The sequence below is a fragment of the Lemur catta genome, chromosome 21 (assembly GCF_020740605.2).
Source record: "Lemur catta isolate mLemCat1 chromosome 21, mLemCat1.pri, whole genome shotgun sequence".
Classification (NCBI taxonomy): Eukaryota; Metazoa; Chordata; class Mammalia; order Primates; family Lemuridae; genus Lemur; species Lemur catta.
Genome location: NC_059148.1, coordinates 11,504,639 through 11,524,028, shown reverse-complemented (window position 1 = coordinate 11,524,028; position 19,390 = coordinate 11,504,639). Strand labels below are relative to the sequence as shown.

Below are 19,390 nucleotides of genomic sequence, written 5' to 3'. Positions count from 1 at the left end.
CAACTAGCCCCTCCCCGGCCCTGGCGCCTGCCCTCGGGGCCCTGTGCGCACTGGTGGGTGACATCTGGCTGTGTCCCCGTCCCACCTCCACCGGCCCTCACCCAGGTGTTGCCACCCCGTGTGGAGGGCGAGTTAGCAGGCCCCGAGGCAGGTCCAGGGGCGGGCCGTGGTGAAGGATGCGTGTCCAGCAGGTCCCTTCCAGACTCCAGACCCGCCCCTGGGGACCTGGGGACCTCCTCGCTCACTGCTCCCTGAGAACCAGGCCTCCGGGGGGAGCTGGTCCCAAGCTCAGGTTTCACTCCCGGCTTGTGCTTGGAAAGCCCCCCGGGGCCTCGCTCTGGCCCTCCTGCCAGTCCCCAGTGCGGGCAGGGTGAGCCGGACACCCCAGGGGCCGAGGAGGCGGCGCCTGGTTCCCGGCATCTGCCGCCCACCCGCTCGCCGCCCGAGTGACCGCGGGCTGCAGCGCCCCCTGGTGGCCGGCACGGGGTAGCAGCGCCAGGGGCTGCCCCTGGGCCCCTGCCACCCGCCAAGCTCTCCCCCTCCTGAAAACGCTGGGCCCGGCTCCAGCGCCCGCGGCGCGAACGCCTCCGGATCCCACCTCTGTCCCCCCAGCAGGACGGCTCCATTCACACACGGGACACTGAGGCCCAGAGGGCGGGGACCCCGGCCACGAAGGCTGCCAGAGCCCAGCGCGGTGGCCCCCATTTATTGCTCTGCTCCGCCACTCCCAGGGCAGCACGTCCCACAGAGCGTCCCCCCGGCCCGGCGAGCATCTGGTCCCCGGTTGCCGGTCAGCCTCGTCCACCCTGAGCGCTCAGTAGCCGGCAGGCTCCCCGCCTTTCCTGGGGTCCGAGGCAGCTGCCCAGCCGCTGGCCGTGCGGACGATGGCCTGCACCACGGCGATGAAGGTGGAGGTGACCTGGGTTTGGTGGTGCCGGGTCTCCAGGGCCGCAACCACTGCCTGGGGGTGGGAGGGCGGGAGGGGCCTCAGCAGGGCCCAGACGTCTGTGCGGTCACGGGCCCCGCAGCCTGGAGGGCGCCATTTCTGGCCAGTGACCAGGACGAGCAAGCTGGGGGCACCTTGGCTTATTGGGTCTCGCTGCAGCAGCTGGCCCGGCCCTCATGGCCCTGGGGGCCCAGGTGACGGGCTCGAGGATCATCCGCCTGGGCAGGACGCCCACCAATGTCCACTCCGTGACGGCTCAGGAGATCCCGGGCTCCAGCCCAGGGTGCCCTGTGGCCCCACACGGTGACGCAGCTACCCCAACCCGCAGCCCACCTGGTCGATGTCTTTCTCCACCGTCGTGACGTTCGGCAAAAGCTGGTTGTGCAGCCGGGGCTCCTCCACGGCCCGCTTCACGTCGTAGCCGAACCACAGGCTGTGGATGATGGCCTGGCGGGGCCGGGTGTGCGGTCAGCAGGGCCCGGGGCGGCAGAGGCGGGGCGGGCGGGGAGGACAGGGGCTGGCACATACCAGTGCGGTGGCTGTGGTGATTTGCGTGCCCCCGGAGGCTCCCACCACCATCTGGACATGGCCATCCGGGCCCACTATGATGGTCGGGCACATGGACGAGAGTGGCTGCTTCCCTGAGGCCGGCAGGAGGGGACACAGGTGCCAGTCAGCTGCCTGCCCAGGCCACCAGCCCCCTCCCCACCCAAAGCCCCTGCCCCTTGACCCCTATACCACACCTGGCTGGATGAAATTGGCGGGCGAGGGAGGGACCCCAAACTCGTTGGTGATGTTGGGAGAGCTGAAGTCGTCCATCTCGTCGTTGAACAGGATCCCACTGACCGGCGAGCGCACCTTGGAGCCAAAGCTGCAGCCCAGCCAGGTCAGACGCAGTGCCCAGCCCGGCCAGCCCTGCCCTGTGGGGCCTGCCGGCCCTCCCGAAGCTCAGACTCACTCCCCAGGAGGCCCAGGGCAAGCTCCCAAGGTGGGGCCTCAGTATCCTGCCATGGGAGGAGGTGTCGGAGCCCCTAACGGGACACGCAGGCAGCCCTGGCCCACCTGGCCCGGCCCTGTCCCACCCAGGTGACCGGCGTCCCCTACTAGAGGTTGATGGTGCTGGTGGCAGACACAGCACTGCCGTCCTCCGCAACGACAGACAGGTGGGCGGTGCCCCCATCGTTGGGCGTGTAGAACTCGGGCTCGTAGTAGGAGGTCGGGTGAGTGGTGTCATCGGAGATCCGGGCCCGGAGCTGGGCCGCAAAGAACTCAGAGGTCATGTTGAGAACCACCTGCCGAGACCCCAGAGCCGGCCTGAGGAGGTGGAGGGAGGTGGGGAGGGGGCACAGGGTTGTGCGAACAGGTCTCAGAAAGCCCCCCAGACTGTGGCTCTGACCACAACCCTCCTGCCCCTAAATCTCCCGTGGCTCCCAGGGCCCGGGGTCAGGCCCAGCTCTTCACGTGTGCAGCCTGACCCGCTCTCTGCAGCCCCTGTCTCTGCGGCATTCCAGCAACTCTGAATGTCTGTCTGTCGGACCCTCAAGCATCTAGACTCTTGTCATGTTCATTCATTCATTTGTTCGTGCAAACATCTGTGGAGTTTGCATCACGTGCCCAGCACTAGAAGGTCAGCAGGGGCTAGACAGGCACGCTCCTGCCCTCACGGTGGGAAAAACAAACACAGGCAGGGGACGTGCTGAAACAGCAAGCCAGATAAGGAGGATTGAGAAAGATGGGTGGGGACAGAGTGGTCAGGGAGGGCTTCTTGGAGGAGGTGACATACTAAATGAGGTCTAAATGGTCCATGCCAAACCCTCGGGCAGGCGGAGCAGGCCTGTGAGTGACAGGCAGACAGTGACTGGGCTGAGGGGCAGAAGAGGCTGAGGATGCAGGCTGGGCCCATCCAGCAGTCCCACAAGGACTCTTGCTCTGTGACACACAGGCGTGGGGCAGGAGTGAGCACGCCAGGGGAGTGTTTCACAGGGGCCCTCTGGTGGCCATGAGGGGCATAAGGATGGAGGTAAATGGGGAGGTGACGGCAGCGGGAGGCTGCTGAAAGCCACAAGCCTGGCCAAGGTCCCCAAGGTGACAGCAGTGAGGACAGACAGAGCAGAGGAGGAGATGAAGAAGGAGACAGCAAGGAAGGGCCCCTGGAGGCCAAAGGATGTGCCGCAAGACGGGTTCAGTGACATCCCACGGATGAACCGACCAACCCAAGGGAAAGCCGTTTCCGCCTGAATCTGCTCCCAAGCAGACAGACAGACAAATCCAGGATGTGGGAGATTCTCCAGGGCAGCCGCCCTGGGCTGTGAAAGTCAGCGACACAGCCAAGGGGTCCACCGCAGGCTAGGGGACGACAGAGCCCGCACAGCCAACTGCAAGTGTGACTGACGATCCTGGACCCAGAGGACGCGGGGCCTGGGGGAGATCCCACACGAGTGTGTGACAGGTGACATCGCCCTGACACGGGGTTTCTGGCTGCTTTGGGGTGCCGGGTCCTCCCTTGTAGGAGTCACACCCCCAAGTGTGACATCAGCAACTTACTGTCCAATCACTCAGAAAAGACACGGATATCGACCGGGGGGCGGGGGCCGGGGGGCAGAGGGCAGACAGAGTCAGGAAATCCGCCAGGGTCTCCACACTGGGGGCTCCCGTGGAAGGGAACAGGGTGGGCGCTGACATTTTGGGGGTTTTTTAAAGCATTTTTGTAGGTGTGCACATTTGCAAAATGCAAAGTTGAGGAAAGAGGGAGAGTAGGGTCGGCTGTGTGAGATGCTGCTGAAAGGGGCCTGAAGGGGAAACTGAGGCTGGACCTGGGTATCTGGTGGTGTGGGGGTGGCGTGAGGAAGAGGGGAGCCTGAAGGGAGAGAGCACGGAGCCCGGCCATGTTTGCCCTAGGGGAGCAGAGGTGGAAGGTTCTGGAGCAACAGCAGCTGCCTCTGTTGCGGGAATGATGCGCTACAGAGGGAAACCGGTCAGAGGCAGAGAGAGCATGGCGGCCGTGGTGCCCTGAGCCAGCGCATGGGTGGACGGACGGGCTGGCCGGAGCCAAGAGGTGCCAGGGGGGTGCACTGCGGTGGCTCCGTCCCCTCCGAGAGACAAGACGCCAGGTCACTGGCCGTGGCATGGGGTGCAGATTCTCGCCAGGAAAGAGAATTCACCTGCTGGGCAGCTCAGGGCCCTCCCCTGAGACCATGGGGCGGCGTGAGGGGTCTACAGGTCCACCTCCATGCCGGGGATCCCAGTGGGAAAGAAGGGATGTAATGTCCCTCGATGGAAGGGGACAAGACAGGGGTCCCCGTGGAGGCCCAGCATGGAGCTAGTGCACCTGGTGGGTGAGTGGGGCACCAGTGGGGATCTGGGAAGCGTTAGTTCCTTGAAGTGACCGGAGAGCAGGCGGCCAAGCCCTCTGCCACCTGGCCTCTCCCCCTCACCCCTCCTTGTCATCATCCCTGAGGGCTGCAACGCCTCCGTGCATTCTTGATCTCAGTGTTGGCCACTCCAGAACCTTCCAGGCCACGGACACAGCATATGCAAAGGCCCTGTGGCAGGAGTGTGACCAGAATGGGAGGGCACTAATTGCCCACTGTCAAGTCTGTCTCCCCTGTCCCTCCCCACACTGTGAGCTCCATGGGCCAGAGACCAAGACTCGGGGTGGCCAGTCCACCCCAGCACACAGCAGGCCCGCAACCACAGTCGGTGGCAGGAATAGATTCATAAAGCAGACACAAGGCTGCAGTGGCCCCAGGAGCCCACCTGCTGCCTCTACAGCAGGCCCCGCGCCCTCTGGGGCCTAGCTCTCCCCTTACCTTAGTCATATTGACAAACTTGGGGTCCCCCAGCAGGGTCCTCTTGGCGTAGGCGAACCGGAAAGCCTCCACGATTCGGTGGTAGGTGAGGCCCTTCTGCTCGGGCGTCTCCACGCTCTCCCGGGAGAAGTTGTACCCTGGTTGGTCAGAGCCAGGTGCACGTTGGCAGGCTCCCGGGGCTCGGAGGGGCTCAGAGGGTTGACACCTCCCCCAGCCCCTTTGCCCACCTCGAGAGGGGGAATGTTTGATAACCAACAGCAGTGGCCGCTTCAGAAGGCCGTTTATGGATGAAATAAGGCAAGGGCTCCCCGGGCCTGGGGCGCATGCCTCAGCCACAGGGCCAGGTGGTCTGAGATGTCACAGATCATAGGTTTACCGGGGACGCCCTCTGGACCAGGCCCCCTGGCCCGGAACTCCCACACTCCTCTCCCTCCCGACAGCTCTTCTTCCTCCTCCAGCCCCGGGGCAGTGCCCACCGTGCCCTGGTCACTCTGCATTGCCCCCTGCGGGACACGGCGAGCCATGGGGCAGGGGCACAGCTCAGGGGAGGACGCAGGACCCAGGCCGGCCGAGCTGAGCAGCGGTGGAGCGTGGGGAGGGAGAGGCAGGGTCGCGGCCCCTCACCTTTGAGGATGTTGAGGATGAGAGCCAGCACGGGCCCGCTGAGCGGCGCGCTGGGCACGTAGAGGACTGTGTCCCCGAGGCTGATGTTCACCGGGTGCTCGATCAGCTCAGCGCGGTAGTTGTTCAGGTCCTTGACCGTCACAATGCCCCCTGCAAAGGGACAGCAGCTCGGGTGGACACGGGGACGGGGCCGCACCGTGGTGGTGGTGGCGGGACGCACCTGCACCGTAGCAGGGAGGGCGGGGTGCACCTTGGAAGGGGCTACCAGGCTGGAGCCCTGCCCACACCCCACCGGCCCACGCCCTCCTGGCCCCTCTGTCCTCCCTGAGGGCACTCACTACCCACGGCCAGGCCCAGGCCAGCCGCCCTCGACCTGCTTGGCTGGCTGGCCTCCCGGTCTGCCTCCTCTCCTCTGTGGCCAGAGGGTCTTTTCTGAGTGCAGAATTCCTGCCCCCACCCCCCCACCCCCCGCTCAGCCCCGTCCTCCGGGGATGAATGGGTGGGTCGCGGGAGGCTCATAACCTCCAGGGAGCCAGCTCCAGGCACACAGGGCACTGACCGCCCAAGTTCCAGCCTCAGTAGTAAAGGGCAACCTGCTAATCACCCTCCTCCATGAAACAGTGACAACAACATGAAGAAGGCCACAGCCAAGCTCCCAGGCCCCTGCCCCACAAGGCCCCTCCTACCAAGCCGCCCCTCATCCCTGGTGACTCTCCCAGTGAATCAAACTGCCCCTCCCCAGACCTTAGCCCAAGCTATTCGTTCCGCTCAGAATCCCTTCCTCTCTCTACCTAACAAAGTTATCAGCAGCTCAGCCACCACCTCCTCCAGGAAGTCCTCCTGGATCCTCAGTCTGCACTCTAGCACTTCCCCTGCCCCGGCCCCTGCATTTAACCCATAAGGACTTTCTCTCCTGGACCATACGGCCTCTCTCGGCCTTGACCCAGCCAGGAGCTCCCCGAGGGCCCAGGCAGGACAGGAGGACCCCAGGGCTCTGGGCCCTGGCTCAGGGTTCCCTCTGCGGGGTTCCTCACCCAGGCCCAAGTCACCCGCTCACCGGCCGCCTGGATGTCCTTCACAATCTGTGTCGTGAGACTCCCGTTGTAGAAAGCCTGGGCGCCCTCGCGGGCCAGCGCCTCGTAGGTGTCGGCCAGCCGCGGCAGGGTCAGCGTCTCCCCCTGCTGGAGTACCTTGCCGTCCCGGCAGAACACCTCGCTGCGGCAGGGGGCTAGTGTGAAAGGCAGCCAGACACCCCCTCGCCCACCCACACCAGGGGACTGAGAACGAAGCGTGGACGGTAAGTGTCCCCGTCACTTGGGGCTCAGCCTCCTGGTGCCCCTTCTGGCCAGGCCCCTGCCACTCAGGACACATGGTGGCCACGGTATCTACCTTGGGCCCCAAGCCCCAGGCTCAGTGGGAAGGGTCTACACGTCCTCGACCCCCGGGCCCCCATCCGCGCAGGTTCCTGAAAGCAAGACGCAGCTCTGCCAGCTGCTCATGGCCTGCAGGGGCCCCGGGGGCTGCGACACAGACGTACCACAAGGCGGGCTGGCTCTGGATGGCGTCTCGCTTGCTGTTCAGGGCTGCGGCCAAGGCCTTGCCCACGGGGAAGCCCTGGCGGGCCAGCTGGATGCTGGGCTGGAAGAGGCGCGCCCAGGGCAGCCGCCCGTGCCGCTGGTGCGCCAGCTCGTAGCCGCGCATCTCCCCGGGAACCGCCACCGACAGCCCACCTGGGGACAGAGCGCCCCGGTTAGCGCCCCGGGACGGGGACGTCAGGGTCTCTCGCAGCCACGTTCCCCGACCCATTCCCCAGACAGGGCCGGAGGGACTCGGGAGCAAAGGGAGCTTTCAGGTCCTGTCTGGGCTGGGCAGGCGGGAGTGTGTGGGGACAGGGGTCTCGGACGCGGGCTGGGTTTCCCTGTCCCGGGATTAGTGTCTGTCTCCGCAGGCGCCTCCGTGTCTGAAGTCCTGTGCCAGGCCACGGCCGCGCAGTGAGACTCAGGGGAGCCAGACCCCTCCCAGCTCTCAGTCCCAGCCACGAGGCCGCTCGTCCCTCAAGACTCGTGGGCTCCAGCTGGACCCCGGCACGGCGAGACCGGGCCCCGCCGGCTCCAGCTCAGTCGAGCCCAGCTGCCCGCAAGGCCGAGCCAGCCCCAGGAAAGGGCCCCCTTTCCTCTCTCCTGCCGTCCCAGAAGCAGGACCCGAGCCTTAATCTCTGCCCTGTTCCCTCTCTGGGCCTCAGTTTCCCCGGCTGACTATGCACAGCTTTGCCTTCCAGTTCTGACTTCTAAGGCGCCCCCAGTTCCATCGGAAACAGCCCAGGGCCTGCCTCCCCACCAAGCCCCGCTGCCCACTTGGGCACGACACCCTGAGCCCAGAAAAGTACAGCCAAGCCCCCCCCCCAGGGACCCTCCTGCTGCCACCCTGAGATGACAAGTGCCACCTTGGCTACTCCCAGGCTTGGCAGCTGCAGCTCCAGAACCATCTCTGCCACCGCGAAGCTGGTGCAGTTTCTGGGAGCTGCCGTTTCGGGAGGTCCGACACCCAGCACACGGTTCCCCCCACCTTAAAAAATCCTCTCCTGACCTCGGGCCAGTCAGGCGCTCACACCGCCCTGCTCAGACGCACCAGCGACCCCCGCGCTGCCAGACCCAGCGCCCCTCTCAGCCTCCCCCATCTCCTTCCGCTCTCCTCCACCTGCCACTCTCGGTCATCTCCCAGCTCGAGTGTCCGCTCCAACCTGCTTCCCGCCAGCCCTGCCTGTCTCTGGTCGGGCCACCCGTCCTTCCAGGTACAGACGGGACGCCCCACACGAGCTGCACACCCGACCCTTCTCACCGTCCAGGTGTGTCCGGCATCAGCCCCTTCCCACCCCCTCGTCTCTCTGCGGATTACTGCAGGGACCTCCGGGCAGGTGCCGCCTGCTTCCTGCCCCTTACTCAGCAGCCCAAGGGGCCTGTTAGCCAGAGGCCACCCACCCCCTCCACTCAGACGCCGCTAGGGCCCCCACCTCACCCGGACGAGAGTCAGGGGCTTCACATGACCTGCAAGGGCCACCCTCTGACCCCCTGTCCTCCTACTCCTGGGTCACCTGCTGCAGCCTCCCCGGCTCCCCGAAGGGCTCTGTCCCCACCCGTCCTGGCTGGACCACTCGCTCACCCACTATACACTGGCACAGCCTCCCTCACCCCACCCTGCCTCTGGGTCTTTGCTCAGACGTCCCCTCCCGGGCCAGGTCCCCTCGGGGGAGCCCCCGCCCTTGGGCCCTCCAGCTCCGCTTTCTCCGCAGTGTCTGATCGTCTCTGTCTTCTCCACCTGGATGTCACCTTGACCACGCCACAGACTCCACCTGCTGTCTATTTGTACCCCGGCTTCCAGAACAGCACCTGGCACTTTAACATGTGCTCAATAAGTCCCCAGTTAAATAAATGAATTCCGAGCGTCCATGAGATGCTAAGTCTGTAAAATTCCAACACACTCATACTCTGAGTGATTTAAATTCCATAGGTTCCGAGTATCTCCGTGAGTGTAAAAACATCGGAGATTCTGTATGTTGGGGAGGACCCCAAGGGGACCACTGAAAGGGCAGCGCCCGGGACGCCTGCCTGGGGTGCTGGACGTGCTGGGGTGTGCCTGGCCCCTCCGTCCCTCCAGTCTTTGTGCTGCGGTCCATCCTGCCTCCTCTGAGGGGCGCCCTGGGAGGACATTCGCTTCCCTCAGCTACCTGGGGACTTTGGGGCCCTCCTCTCCACGTAAGGCCAGGTAAGAAAAGAGAGACTTCACCCCGTACTCCAGAGAGCTATCCCCACAGATGAATGAATGAATGAATGAATGGGATGCCTGTTGAAAACACAGGGTTTAGAAAGCCTGGGTTCAATTTTAGCTTCACCACCTCCCAGCTGTGTGACCTCAGCCCACTTGCATAACCTCTCTGGGCCTCAGCGCCCCTACCTGTAAAACGGGCGTCAACACAGCATCCCCTACCCCCAAGGGCACAGGGGGATATGGGGTCTCGTTGGTGAAAAGCTCCAAGCAGGGTGCCGGCCCCAGCGAGCCCTGGCATGTGACAGTTGGTATCTTAATAAGTATCCTGTCCTGTGCTGCCACAGGGTGGCCCTGCAAGGCCTGAGTCGAAATAACAGACACTCCTGTCCCTTTTCCCTCCAGGGATGGTGCTGACCTTACATTAGGGGGCCAGGAGGGATGGAAGGTGCTAGAGCTGCTCCTGGGCTCCAGACAGGGGCACGCTTGTGAGGGCAGGGCCCCTTCCCAGCAGCTCGTGCCGGCTCTGCACCCCCACCCCGACCCACTCACCCTCCTGAGACAGCTCCGAGCTGTTGAACATGTTGGTGGAGGCCAGCCCGGGGGCCACCTCTCGGGCATTGATGACCTCAGCTTTTCCTGGAAGGAGAAGCAGGTAGGCAGGAGGACTCACGCCAACCCTCACCCCGCACTGGAGCCCAGGGGCCACCCTGCTGGGCTGCCCCCAGCCCCAAGCCTCCCGTGCCCTTCCCCGGGCACTCACGTGTGGTGCTGTTATAGATGGTGAGGAACAGGCCACCCCCGATGCCCATGCTGTGGGCATTCATGAGCCCCACGCACAGCAGGGCCGCGATGGCTGCGTCCACCGCCGAGCCGCCCTCCTGCAGCATGTCCCTGCGTGGCACGTCTTGGGGTGAGAACCTGCAGGCTGCTGTCCCCACCGCACACACCCTGCCGCCCACCCGCCCACCTGTCTGGCCGCCCTGCCCAAGGGAGGATGGAAGAGGAGTCCATGCAAGTTTTTGTTTCTTATTTATTTATTTGTATTCTTTGTAGAAACGAGGTCTCACTATGTTGCCCAGGCTGGTCTTCAACTCTTGGCCTCAAGCAATCCTCCCACCGCCACCTCCCAAAATGCTGGGATTACAGGTGTGAGCCACCACGCCCGGTGAGTTTTTGTTTTAAAGGCTTACAGTCTCCTCTTTTTTAAGCAAACAAATGTATATGACTTTTGAAAAAAAGAATGGGAAATTGCTATGTTTTATTAATGACTTTTTTTTTCTGTTTAAGTCTTTAGATGGGAAGTGATTTTTATACACAATGTGCAATAGGAGTCTAAAATAGAATCAAACAGTGGCGTTCGTCCAGAGAAACAGAGATTCTTAGAACTGGGAAAAGGGGCCCTGCTGGGCTCTGGGGGACCCACACCTTGCCCTCAGGGTCACTGTCCCCTTCTCCCCTGACCACAGGCTACAGTGAGGGTGCAGGGAAAGGACAGGCACTCCACGCACATCAGACACTACTTGTTTAGGCAGCCCATTTACAGGTGGGGAAGCTGAGTCTCGGAGGGGCGAGGGTTCACTTACAGGGTTGTCCTCCAGGGCCACGTCCCCACCCCACCCCACACCCTGCCGGGTCGGGCAGCCCCGCTCACCTCCCGATCTCTGAGCATTGCTTGGCATCCGCAGCCACGGCTGCCCTGGGGTACACATGGCGGTCAGCGTCCCTGGAGGTCGAGGGCAGCCAGAGGCAGAGGCCGACGATGACCAGCACCAGGACCACGGCCAGCAGGCCCAGCACCACGAACCGCTTCTTCATGGCTCTGCCGCGGGGTGGGCGGGGACCGGGTCAGGCCCCTCCCCCGCGGGGCACAGTCTAAAGTCAGGCCTCGGGAACACAGGCCTGTGCCTCCTTCCAGCCTCCCAGGACACGTGCGGGCTGTTCGGCCCCCAGACCTTTGCCCGGGCCAGGCCCTATGCAGGAGCTCCGGGCCGTCTCTGTCCTCCCAAGCCCTCCCTGCTTATCTTCAGGGCCCGTCCCGGGAGCCCACAGACCTCAGGAGCCCCTCCTAGCGGCCGAGCCTCCACTGCTTAGCGGGGAGCTCCAGGGTGGACAGGCCTGATCCCTCCTGTGTCCCCCACCTCAGCCCAGAGCCTGGCACTGTCCAGGGGTTCCCCGAGTGCCCCCCCCCAGAGCATGGGGCTCAGCTTCCACGGTCCCCTCCTGAAATCAGACCTGCTGGATGGGGCTGGGACTCACCGTGTGGCAGCAGATGGGAGCCCCAAGCCTCGCCTGGGGAGGTGGCCTTGAAAGATGGGAGGCTTTGGCTGAAATGACTGATGTCTCCCTCACACGCTGCAGGCACCTGTGGCCACCGAATCTTCTCCAGAGACTCCCCACCCAGGCAGCCTCCTCGTTCTCCTGAAAATCAAGGGGGAATGGGTGTACCTGAAGCCACCCGGTCCAGCCCTCTCCGGGGGGCTCCATGTGACTCCCCCCTCAGCTTCTGGCTGGTTTCTCTGACTCCAGTTGAACTCTGGAGCCGAAGACGCCACCAGAGGCCCACGTGATTCCATAAATCCTCCCAGCGCTTCTCCCAGGCGCAGCCGGAGAGGGTTTTGCACAGAGCAGGGCGAGGGGGACGGGGCATTTCGGCACAAGCCCAGGCTGCGGGGCTGAGCGTGGCAATGAAGGCTGAGGGGATGCAGCCACCTGCTGTGGGGCTGGGGCAAGTTGCCAGACTGTCCCGCCGGGATGACAGTGACCTCGCTTGTGGGGCGTTGTGAAGGAGGGGGCTGCAGTTACCAGCACGCTGCACCGGGGAACATCTTTTCAGGCTGTGCAGGGGACACCAGGGACCCTTGGGTCCCTGTGGCTGTGGCAGCAAGTGACGGGTGTGAGCCCAACAGGGAAGAGGTATGTGGTGACACAGGTAGGGGCTCCCCTCTCCCAGACCCAGTTCCCTCCAAAGGGCGGCGTCCCTCCAGCGAGCCAGGGCTGGGGTCCCCTCTGCTTTGCTCGCCCCGTCCCTGTTCCGAGCATCTCAACTCAGAGGCAGAGACAGCGTCCCAGAGTTGGTCTAGCAGTGGAGTCCCCTGCGCTCCCCACACACAGGGGGCATTCCAGACAGCAGTGTGGAAGGCTTGTCCCCACCCCAGGCTTAGGGAGCCTGGGGACAATGGCGGATAGCATTTGACCCCTCATCGCGCAGGGGAAAGCACAGAGTCGTCCACCCCAGTCATGGATGCAGAACCTTGGGGCAGAGGGCCTGGCGCTGGTCTTGCAGGGACCCCTGCCCCACAGCCCCAGGCGTGTCCAGTGTCCACAGTGCCCCCTCCGCACCCTGGCCACAGCAGCCTGGATCCAGGCGCCACCTGCTTCTGGCCTGGCCCACTGCACGCCCCTCCCTGCATCCCCCCGCCACACCGCCCCCCCCCCAGTCCTCCAAAAAGCAGCCGGTGGCCCTGCCGTCCTCGCTGGCCCATGGGCCCGACAGCCCTCTGCACACTCTGACACCCTGGGCCCTGGAGGGGAGCCCGGGTCACAGTTAAGGGCTCCTGACAGAGACAGCCATGCTGGGAGGGCTGAGGGGCCTTAGGAGCTGGGCCACGGATGGTGGCATCTATCTGTCAGAGACACAGAACATTCTTATCACATGTGGAGGGGTGGGGGCCTCGTCCCATCCACTGTGCCGGGCCACGCTGGGCACCCTGGGGACATGGCCTCATCTCTCTCGGGCTTGGGCACCTGAGCTGAGCCTCTCCTTGGGGCCCTGGGGAGAGCCAGCCGTGACCCCTGAGGTCTACGCTCCAGCCTTCCCTGTCCAGCCGTCTGTCTGTCCATCTGTCTACCCAAAGGCCCAAGTGGGCTCCCCAAGGAGCAGGGGGTACCCAGCAAGGCTGAGACCGCCAGGGAGCGAGGGGAGGGGAGTGCCCCCCTCCTCCCAGGGCAGCAGGGAGGGCCGGCCCAGCCTCCGGCAGGCAGATGTCCCCAGCCTGGCGGAAGACACCCTGCTGGGGGCCCGGGCTTCCATTTCCCACCCTCCACCCCCAACGTCTCTCAAAGACTCACAGAAAGAATATCCAAACCCAGAGGCCTGGCTCTCACCCACGTCGCTGTCAGGAGGGGAAACCGAGGCCAGAGAGCCGGTCAGGAGCTGCGCTTGGCCTCAAACCCAGACCCCCTCCTGTGACGCTGGTGGGCGTACCTGAAGCCCGGGGGCGGCGGGGGCCCAGGAGAGCTCCTCTTCCTTAGAAGACAGCTCTGGGCTGCACCGCCTGGGAGGAAGAGGCAGACTTGTCCTCCTGGGAAAGTCCCGGCCACCGAACTGGCCGGGCCCCCCCACTGGCAGGCGCGGCCCTGCAGAGCTCCTCAGGGGGCCTCCGAATCAGCACTGGGATCGGGGCTGGGCACCTCCAGGGGGAGCAGAGGCGGGAAAGGCGCAGGAGGGGCCGGAGGACCCAGGGGCTTACCTAGTCGCAGAGGGGACAAGGGGCCAGCCGGGGGGCCCCCAGCATCCCCGAGGGGCAGCTGAAGGCGTCTGCGTAGGGTGTGGGACAGGCAGTGCTCTCACAGAGGTCCCGCCTGCCAGGGAGCACGGGGAGGCTGATGTCACGTCAGCAAGGAGGTGCGGTGACTCGGCCTGTCACCAGGTGACTAACATTCACGCAGCCCTGGGAGGGCCCTGGGCAGGAGGTGCTGTGAGCCTGGGACAGGGGCTCCCCCTCCCAGATTCGGTTCCCTCGGCCTGTGCACCCCTCCAGCGAGTCCCAGGCAGGGGCCCCCCCTGGCTCTCCCTTCCCTGTCCAGAGTGTCTGAACTCAGAGCCTGACAGTGCCCCAGAGATGGTTCCTGACACCAGACCAGAGCCCGGGCCTAAGAGGACTCACCACAGGCTGCTGCCAGGTACCGACGGTGAGTCCCTGGAACAGGCCCGGGGCTCCAGCATCCAGGCTGGTTCCGCCACCCACCCAGGAACGTTGGCACCCCAGACCAAGGGACCACCTGAACAGCCGAGAAAGGCAGGCCCAAAGTCCCTCAGCCCAGCAGGGCAAGCTTGGCCACTTGGTTTTAGCGGCATGTCCCTGACAAGCCCACCACGGAAGTCTGAGCCAGGAACAGCTGCGGGCCTGGCCCCAGGGGACCTTGGACCCATAGGATAAGGGTCAGAGACTCCCTGAGTCATGGCTCCCTTCCCCACCCCCGGCCAGCTGTGCCTAGGGTGCCCAGGAGCCCCTGCAGCCTCCATCTGAGGCGGTAACACCTACTCCACCATCCTCCTTCAAGGCTGCCTGAGCTCACGGAAGGGGACATGGAATCCGGCCGGGTTTTGCAGCCTGCCTGGCTCACACTGCCATCACGGGCCTTATTCTGTCACCCAGTGCCCTTGAGCGGGCTCTGGACAGAACCCACCAAATTCTCCCATGGAATCCTCAACGGCTCGAGGGTGGAGGGGAAGATGGACAGGGCAGGAACCGGGGACCAAAGCCCCAGGACCTGCCCGTGAGGGCTGGACATCAGACAGGACCGTCAGGGGTTTGGCCCTGCCTGCGTGGCTGCATTCCAGGGTAGTCGGCTGGGAGGGGTCTGCAGTGGAGAGCCACAGGGCTCTGTCCCTAGCCTGCTCGGCAGTTTCCTCCCTGCCTGAGGTGGTACAAGACATGGCAGGATCAGTAGCAGCTGGAGGGCAGAAAGAATGTCTGAGTGGGCAGAGGATGGCCCAGACCCCAACAGGTGACCTCAACGAGAATAGGGCCACAGATGAAGCCTGGCAGCAGCTGGCAGGGTCCAGGGAGGGGAGGCACCTTATCAATGGCCATGTCAACAGAGGTATGACCTACAGAACAAAGGAGGCCCTTCCTCACATGCCAAGTGTGTCACATTCTGTCCTGTCCAGCCCTCCACCCACTACATGCAGAGAGGGGACCTAGGGAAGAATAGGAAACCATGTCAACCAAGGAAAGACTACAGGGCTGGGCAAGAGGTCTCCTCCAGACCCCACAGCTCTTGTTGTGGGCACATGAGGTGGTGAGCTCCCCATCCCCAGAAGTGTGCAAGCCTCACTCACCCCGAGACACTGACTTTGAGCAGGGCAGGTTCTCAGGACTCAGCCGAGGGGAGCATGAGGAAGAGCCAGGCAGAGCAGCCAGCCCAGAGTTCCCCTGTTAATCCTCCAACCCAGCTCGACGGCTGTGTCACTGCAACCCCAGAATCACAAGGGTGAAACTGGGGCACAGCCCCAAACCCATTAACAGACAGGAAACCAAGGATTAGGCAAAATCGATTGGCCCAAGGTCAGCTGGCCCCAGGAGGCATGCGGACCACAAGTGGGACCGGGGCCCACACGCCCTGCCCCCACCAGCCCCCAGCACAGAGCCGCCTCCCCAGTCTGCCTCCACCCCTGGACGGGACGCTCACTGCCACCCAGACCCGGAGTTGGAAAGTGTCCCCCACGCTGCCTACTGTGGCGGCACAGGGTTGGGATTTAAAGAAAAACGCCCCTTCGCTAAGACTTGATAAGTTCCACCTGCCGGAAACCTGTGGAAGGCGCTACATGTGATGACCATGAGGCGGCGGGCGCCCCCTGGAGTTGGGCAATGACCCCTTGCACAACCGCCCCCGCCCCACCCCCACCCATTGCCAGCGCCCAGACAGGGGCGAGCATGGCCCAAGGACACGTGGCCCCCAGCCCCCATCACAGCTGCAGCTCCGCTCCAGGGCAGGTCCCCACCCCCACCCGTGGCTGCTGGATCCTCCCGGGCCTCAGTTTCTCCGTGCTGCACTCCTCTCTCTTACTGCCAAGTCCACTTCCTGGGAGCTGTGGCTTCTTCAAGGGCTGCTTCTCAGGTGGCTCCACCCCAGCCCTCCTCCACCGCCTCGCCCCTGCGGCAGAGCTGGCCAGAAAGCCCGGGCAGGCAGAGTCTCAAGCCCACTTCTCAGACGAGAAACACAGGCCCCCGGTCAGACAGAGAAGCGGGGGCTCTGCCCACCTGTGCCGTCCCTCTGCAGGACCCGTTCCCACGAACCTCACTCCTACTGCACAGGCGCGCATAAACTGAGGCTCCCGGAGGAAGAGGGGCGCCTCTAGAGTGCAGCCGGCATATGGCAGAGCTGAGAATGGAACCCAGGCCCTCCCAGGAGCCCCCACGCCCGAGCTCCCCCACCTACGATGTCCAGCAGCTCAGAGAGGGTGAGTGGTACTGCTGGGTCACACAGCGCTGGGGCACAGCCAGATGCACCTTGGCTCACCTGACTTCCGGGCTGGTCATCCAACTGCACACCCAAAACCAACTAAGTCCCTATCCCCTGCTGCGACCCAGCTCCTCCCCTCCCTCCCCCTGCGGCCTGGGGTGGGGGGAGGCTTTAAAGGCACAGGAACTGTTCCAGGTGAGAAGAGGGCTGGCTCCTGGTCCTGTCCCTGGGGCTGTGTGACCTGGGACAACTGAGCCCACTGGGGTCTCAAACCCTGAATGAGAGACTGCACTCTGAGGGTGGGGCTGAATGAGGCCGGGTCTCAGCCTGCTCTGTCCCCCTGATGAGATGGGGCGGGGCCCCCAGGCGCTGGCAGACCCAAACCTCGCAGCCCGCAGATCTAGGTCCACATGTGGTCTTCTGCCTGCCAGAATCGCCACCATCAGCCCGGCCCTGGCTTCAGCTCATTCATTCATTCACTCATCCATTCGCCCATCCAATCCTGGCCCCTCCAGATTCTTCCCTCAAGGAGCCCCAGCCTGGCCAGCAGGACACAGCATGGCCAGCCAAGGAGGAGGAGCCCTGCGGAAGGGGCTGACACCAGGATGGGGCCCCGGGGAGCCCCACCGAGCTGGGATTGGACTGGGAGGACCAGGCGGGCGGAAGGAAGCACTTGAGCCTGAGGCCTGCAACTAGAGGCTTCTCCAGGAACCGTGAGGGCTCAAGGGGGACCTCTTGACCTCCCTGAGCCCTTCCTGAGCCCTGAGGTGTCAAGGCCGGAAAACAGGGTAGCCTAGCTTAGACCTTGAAGTCCAGGCCAGTCTGGACTTTGAGAGCCCTGGGAGGCTGGTGAATGTGTCACTGGGCCGGGTAACCCATTAACCCTGGCTGACTCATTAAGACCCCAGTGGGTTCTCATTAGCTCCTTGGCCAGTTCCAGGAAGGCGGCAGAGGGCAGGGGGCCGTGGGAAGAAGGGAGTGCTGGTGGGGGCCAGCTGAGCTGGGCTCTCCGTGTCCTTGCTCCTTGAGGCGCCTTCCAGGGCCAAGCTGGCCTTCAGCCAGGGGCAGCTGCCAAGCCAGCATGGGAGTGCCAGCCCCGTCCCAGTGCCTTTCACCTCCTAATCATCCCTGCGGTGCTGGTACCAGCAGCCCATAGCGCCTGGGGGCCTTGGCCAGACAGGAGGCTCAGAGGGCCGGTCCGTGGGAGGCTCAGCACCTGGCCCAGCCTCCCCTCTGAGGAATGGGCCCACAGTGGCCTCCAAGACCCTGCCTGTTCCCGCAGGCTTGGGTGTGCGCCCCTCTGTATCTGGGAAAGTGGGACAAGAAGAGAGCTCCCAGCACAGGAAACCATAGCCCGAGAGGGGAAGGGACCTGCTCAAGCCACTGGGCAGAACAAGGTCCCATGACACAGCAAAGGCCGAGCAAACCACTTCCTGCAACTGGCATCTCACTGCAGCCTCCCCCGTGCCCCACCCCACTGTCAGCTCCAGGAAGCTGACTGCACCTGAGTGCCAGGAATCACCTGAAAAGCCTCATGCCTTAGGGGGGCCACCGTGAGGGACACGGCTGGCAGAGCCATGACATCCTGAATTGCGGTCATGAGCTTCGCAATGATTGGGCAAGGCGAGTGGGTCCAGATGCAAGCAGCATCTGACCCATGCTCCAGAACTGCCAGGACGGCATCTCAGGGACCCCTGGGAACAGAAAGCTGACATCATCCAGGGCATTTTGTGTCCCCAGGTTTCCTGCACCAGGGAGACTCTTGGTAGACTAAATGAAACTGTCTTCAAATGCAAGCATCATAGCAACTTTAGGATCACAGAATCACAAGTGTTTGGTCTCTGATCTTTGGCTTACACACCTGCCCCAACGGGGAACTCACCACCTCTAAAGCCAGCAAGACTGCAGTTGGTTGGCAAGTTCTTCCCAACATCAGTACCCAATTTGCCTCTCTGCAGGCTGTGAGGCCACAGAGCAGAGAACAGGGGCTACCCCAGGCCCTGTGGCTACCTGGCCACAGCCTGTCCGAGCCACCCAGACCACACTGAAGGGATGGAAGGAAGATCTCAGCTCAGTGAAGGGGCTGGTGTCACCCAGGCGTGGTGGGGGGCATGGGCAGAGCTGCCACGTCCCTGCAGCCTGGCCAACACCCTTGAGTGCCATTGGCAGCATTTGCTATTCCAGCACCCACCTTTGATGTGAGGACAGAGGCTGGAGCCAGGCCAGGTGTGTGGGCCTCCAGAATTGCCAGCTCGTTCACGCCTGGGAGCATCCGGCTGCAGGGCCGGCTTGGCACCTGGTGGACCAAATCCAACTCCCAAACTCAGAGGCAGGATGGCATGGGCGCAGGCCCTGGAGTCCCTAGGGAGTTCAAACTCAACCCCAGCCACTGATGGCAGGGGATGTGGGGGGCCTTCCCTTTCCTGGCCTCAGTTCCCTACCTGAAGAGCAGGGATAACCAGACGGGCTGTCGGGCAGATTCACTGAGATGGCTGCACCCGCAGACTGCAGGGCCTCCCAGGGTCTGGCCCGGCTCCGCCACCCAGGCCTGCGGCTGTCTCTGTCCCCGCCTGATGAGCAGCTCAGAGCAGAGGCCCGAAGGGCCCCCCCTCCCCCTTCTTGACCACCCTGTCCTCCCTGTGGCACCCTCTACAGGTGGCACTTATCACATCACCTGGTAATTATCTGCGTCTGGGAGCTCCAGGGGGTGGGGGAGGAAGGCTGTCTTGTCCCTGCGCCGGCCCCCACCCTGTCACGTGGCCTGGGCTCCAGGAGAGCCAACCAACCCACTTCTGTCTCCACGCCTGTGCCCACCTGTCCACACACAACCCCTGTGACTTCACGGATGCCAAAACTGCCCGGCGAGTTCCACGCACACCCTGCTCTGCTCTCACCTGCGTTTTCAGGATCTCCTCGGCCTCCTTCACCTCTCGGATGCTGGGCTCAGGATGACTCTTTCAGCCGGGAGTCCGAGTCTGAGCCCCGCTGCGGATGGCTCTGACGTGCCAGGGGGACATGCCCAAACCTGAGCCAAGCAGCTGCCCTCCCCAACCTCCAA

General features: G+C 63.9%; 1 protein-coding gene across 2 annotated transcripts; it reads right to left on the bottom strand.

The window, feature by feature from the left end:
• Positions 1-646: 646 nt before the first annotated feature.
• On the bottom strand, positions 647-16,397 carry GGT1 (gamma-glutamyltransferase 1). Of its 2 annotated transcripts, none has more exons than XM_045534220.1 (14): positions 16,309-16,397; positions 11,401-11,562; positions 10,796-10,997; positions 9,905-10,035; positions 9,694-9,780; positions 6,917-7,109; positions 6,437-6,594; positions 5,380-5,529; positions 4,756-4,892; positions 2,051-2,238; positions 1,690-1,817; positions 1,475-1,587; positions 1,280-1,393; positions 647-961 (listed from the first exon to the last, which is right to left on the bottom strand). In XM_045534220.1, the coding sequence occupies exons 3-14, from the start codon at positions 10,957-10,959 to the stop codon at positions 815-817; spliced, it is 1,710 nt and encodes a 569-aa protein (XP_045390176.1). In that variant the 5' UTR covers positions 10,960-10,997; positions 11,401-11,562; positions 16,309-16,397; the 3' UTR covers positions 647-814. The 2 variants fall into 2 exon arrangements, with proteins under 2 accessions (XP_045390176.1, XP_045390175.1); XM_045534219.1 differs by having other exon boundaries at positions 10,796-10,963.
• Positions 16,398-19,390: the final 2,993 nt, after the last annotated feature.